At 59.3% G+C, this 3,920-nt stretch overlaps 1 protein-coding gene across 1 annotated transcript in view; it reads left to right on the top strand.

Annotated features, from left to right (window-relative positions):
• The window catches only part of KIF14 (kinesin family member 14), a 41,637-nt gene that overhangs the window by 22,531 nt on the left and 15,186 nt on the right, over positions 1-3,920 (top strand). Inside the window, exons 23-26 of the mRNA XM_014532355.1 lie at positions 633-755; positions 2,380-2,454; positions 3,158-3,296; positions 3,865-3,914. Coding sequence (XP_014387841.1) covers positions 633-755; positions 2,380-2,454; positions 3,158-3,296; positions 3,865-3,914 — 387 coding nt within the window. The remainder of the gene's footprint in view (positions 1-632; positions 756-2,379; positions 2,455-3,157; positions 3,297-3,864; positions 3,915-3,920) is intronic.

Here is a 3,920-nt window from a genome sequence, read left to right as displayed (position 1 = left end):
GCGCGCAGGGGAGGGGCGACAGCTCCAGGAGGCCGCACCCGGGCGGGAGAGGCTCCTGGCCCAGCATGGCTGAGCGTGACGGTTCTCACGATAGAACGGCCTGTGCTGAGTCGTGTGGGAGGAGAGCTGGGGGGTTTCCGTCTACGCTGGTGAGCGTGCCACCTGCAGGCTGCTGAGTCCTCCCTGCACCTCTAGGTCCTTTCGTTAGGGACAGCGGTTACCGTGAGGGCCGCGCAGCCGGTCAGCCGGGAGGACTCTGGTTCTAGGGCATCTGTGTCTGCTGGCTCAGGCCCTGGCTGTGGACACACAGTATCGGGACCCCTCTGGCTGTGGACACACAGTATCGGGGTCCCTCTGGCTGTGGACACAGTATCGGGGTCCCTCTGGCTGTGGACACAGTATCGGGGTCCCTCTGCTCGGACAACATTGTGTCCCCAGCTGGTGTCTGATGCTCAGTGACCGACCTGCCCGTTTGCTTCCCGATGGGCTGCTAGTTGGGTCCAGCTTCCGTTGAATGGAATGAACTCGGAATGTATTCCTGCAATAAGCAGGAGATATGACAATAGTTACTTGATTATTTTTAAAAAATCTAAAACCTGAGTTTGTCAGTTAACGCCTCAGCGCTTTTCCAGGAGGATCTCCTGGACGCCCTGTGGGACGGAGTCGGCGCGGGGGTGAGGCTTCTCATCGACTCCGGACTCGAGCGGGCGGAAGAGCTGCGGCGCGAGCTCACAGGGCAGCACCCCCAGAGCGAGGTAACGGGATGAAAGGTTCTAGGGGGTCCCAGACGGTGGCTCAAGTTGGTTTTTTAAAAATATATTTTTATTGATGTCAGAGAGGAAGGGAGAGCGAGAGAGAGAGGAACATCAATGACGAGAGAGAATCATGGACCGGCTGCCTCCTGCACGCCCCCCACTGGGGATCGAGCCCACAACCCGGGCCTGTGCCCTGACGGGGAATCGAACCGTGACCTCCTGGTTCATAGGTCGACGCTCAGCCACTGAGCCACGCCGGCCGGGCCACATTGACTTGTGTGTGTGTGTGTGTGTGTGTGTGTGTGTGTGTGTGTGTAACTCCATGAATTAGATGGTTACACACCCATGTGTTTGAATGTGTTCGACTGTGTTCTGTTGAAAGGCTGCTGGGAGCACGGGTCCCTGTGGGACTCTGGTCAATGCTGGGCTGGTCCGGGCGGAATCCCGCGGGTGGACCCTCTGCCGGTGGAGCGGCAGCGACACCTGCTGGTCACTTTCTGGCTCCTCTCCCCTTTGCTTCGGTCTCTGCTTTTCCACTTACGAGCACAAACGGCCCCGCACTGAGCCACGCCGGCCGGGCCACATTGACTTGTGTGTGTGTGTGTGTGTGTGTGTGTGTGTGTGTGTGTAACTCCATGAATTAGATGGTTACACACCCATGTGTTTGAATGTGTTCGACTGTGTTCTGTTGAAAGGCTGCTGGGAGCACTCGTCCCTGTGGCCTCTGGTCAATGCTGGGCTGGTCCGGGCGGAATCCCGCGGGTGGACCCTCGGCCGGTGGAGCGGCAGCGACACCTGCTGGTCACTTTTTGGCTCCTCTCCCCTTTGCTTTGGTCTCTGCTTTTCCACTTAACGAGCACAAACGGCCCCATATGGGTGCATCGATCGCTGCCCTCAGCGAGATGTTTGCCGGGTTCACATGGATTATCTCACACGAGACACAGAAGCAACGAGGACTCGTGCGACTTCCCGAAATCCGCCTCCTCGCCCTCGGCCCTGACATCAGAGCCTGACCCGTGCCGTCTCGGGGCGCCCGAGGGGGCTGGGGCGACCGGGGCCCGTGTTCACCCCTGGGGTCCCTCTCAGCACTCGCTGACGTTGCTCGGTCCTCTGACGCCGGCTCTGCCCTGCCGTGCGATGACACCTGGGGCTCAGGGTGCGAGCTCGGCATCCTGAGCCCCCCACTTGGCGAGGTGGGGTCCCTGGGCTGGTCCTGTCCAGCGCCCGAGCCGGGTGGTCTGTTCCGTCCGCTCGGGGCCCGAGCCCAGCACGTCACCTCCGTGGGTTTCGTGGGTGATTGTTTATGCACCGGTGTCCTTGCTGAGGTCACAACGGGGAACGGAGGGTTCGGGGGATGGAAGGTCAAGTCCCGAGTTCCAGAGACGCGTCTGTCCTGGGATCTTGTCCTAACGCTTGTTAGACCGTCTCCGCCTCCCGCTCTCCTGCGGAGCCAGTCAGGGGGCTGGGGCTCCGGCTGCTCTCGCCGCTGAATTGTAGTCCCGGTCACCGGGCTGGTCTCAGACCTCCCGGCCGGACCGCCTCTCCGGCCTGGTCCCTGGAGCCCTCGGGGTTCCTGCTTCTGGAGAATCGCGTGCATAACACACAGCCTGACCTCTCCCTCCAGGTGGCCCAGCAGCTGCGCGCAAAGGCCGAGGCGCTGATCGGGTGCCTGGAAACCATCTTTGCCGAGTGGAGAACCGTAAGCGCGGGCTCCGTGGCTTCTCTGTGTCGTTGTCGTGTGTGTGTGTGTGTGTGTGTGTCGTCCCCCCGGGTTCCCGTCGGTCACGCCGATTTCCGTTCCGACTCTTCGCCGGGTGACCCCACGCTGGCGTGTCACCCGGTGTGGTGATGTCAGCTCCGTGGCGGGTGAGCGTGGCGTGGACGTGGGCCCGCAGGCGTGAGCTCTGTGTCGGGCCGCCCAGGGCTCAGCTTTGCTTGGAGAGTCGTTATAGGCTGTAAACCTGTGTTTCCCGATCCGTGTGCTCGGAGGCGAAGGCACAGGGGAGCCAGGCAAAGTATGTTGCTCCTGTGTCACACGTGAGCAGAAATATATAAACTAGGCATGTTCACGCCATGGGTGAATGGAGAGTATAAACCAGGGGTACGCATAATCAGTGTGTGAAAAGAGAGACGTGTTTGTGGCTTGACTTTTATTTAAATAAAACAAAATTAAACTCTTAAGGATTTTATACATTCACCTTTTGTGACGTTGGGTGGCAGTGGTTCTATTGTTTTATTCCGTTTTCCTGTAACAGGGCGATTGGACTTGGGTTTAAAATGCGATGAGAATTCTTCCTCCTTCGGGAACGGCACCTGTTCTCACCGGGTTGGTCTTGCTGGGGGGGGAGGGGAGGAAACGGGGCTCATCCCTGTTCTCACCAACACGGGCTTCATTCCCACAGACAAGCCCCCGCACGAGAGCGCAGGGAGAACCTCCCGGAGGCGGAGCCCTGAGGGAGACCGCTGATCGCGCCCCGGAAATACTGAATTTAACGCGCTGCTTGGAGCAAACCATTGAAGCTGTTGTTTCTGCCCTGAGAGGTATGTGCTCCGGCGGGAGGGGCAGTTCTCGTCGGGATCTCGTAGTTAAAGGGGCTGTGGCACCTCTTCACTCCTCGTCTGACTTATTAACCACACCCCCCAATGCTGCTTCACGACATTAATCACCCACATGGGAAGCGTGTGACTGATCCCCACTCAACATCCAGTGCTTCCGCCTGAAAAGCTCAGTCCTTACAAACACCCCACCTGCCCTAGGCGGCTGGTGTGGCTCAGCGGATAGAGCGTCGGCCTGCGGACTGAAGGGTCCCAGGTTCGATTCCGGTCAAGGGCACAGGCCCAGGTTGTGGGCTCCATCCCCAGTGGGGGGTGCAGGAGGCAGCCGATCCATGATTCTCTCTCATCATGGCTGTTTGTCTCTCCCTCTCCCTTCCTCTCTGACGTCAATAAAAATATATTTAAGAAAAAACAAAACGAAAACAAACCCACCTGCTTCTTGAGCAGTCGAGCTGATAATGTCGACCGGTTAGAATGGTCACGATGGGGCCGCACGACTGACAGACGCCCGAGGAGGAGGGAAGGGTGAGTGACTCTCTCCTCTCCTGCCCAGGACGCCGCGGCGATGGGGGCGCCCTCAGGACCTGCGTGGAGAGGGTCTGCGTCTTG

This window comes from Myotis brandtii, unplaced genomic scaffold (assembly GCF_000412655.1).
Source record: "Myotis brandtii unplaced genomic scaffold, ASM41265v1 scaffold888, whole genome shotgun sequence".
NCBI lineage: Eukaryota > Metazoa > Chordata > Mammalia > Chiroptera > Vespertilionidae > Myotis > Myotis brandtii.
The sequence above is the reverse complement of the archived record's forward strand: the minus strand, read 5'-3'. Positions and strand labels throughout refer to the sequence as shown.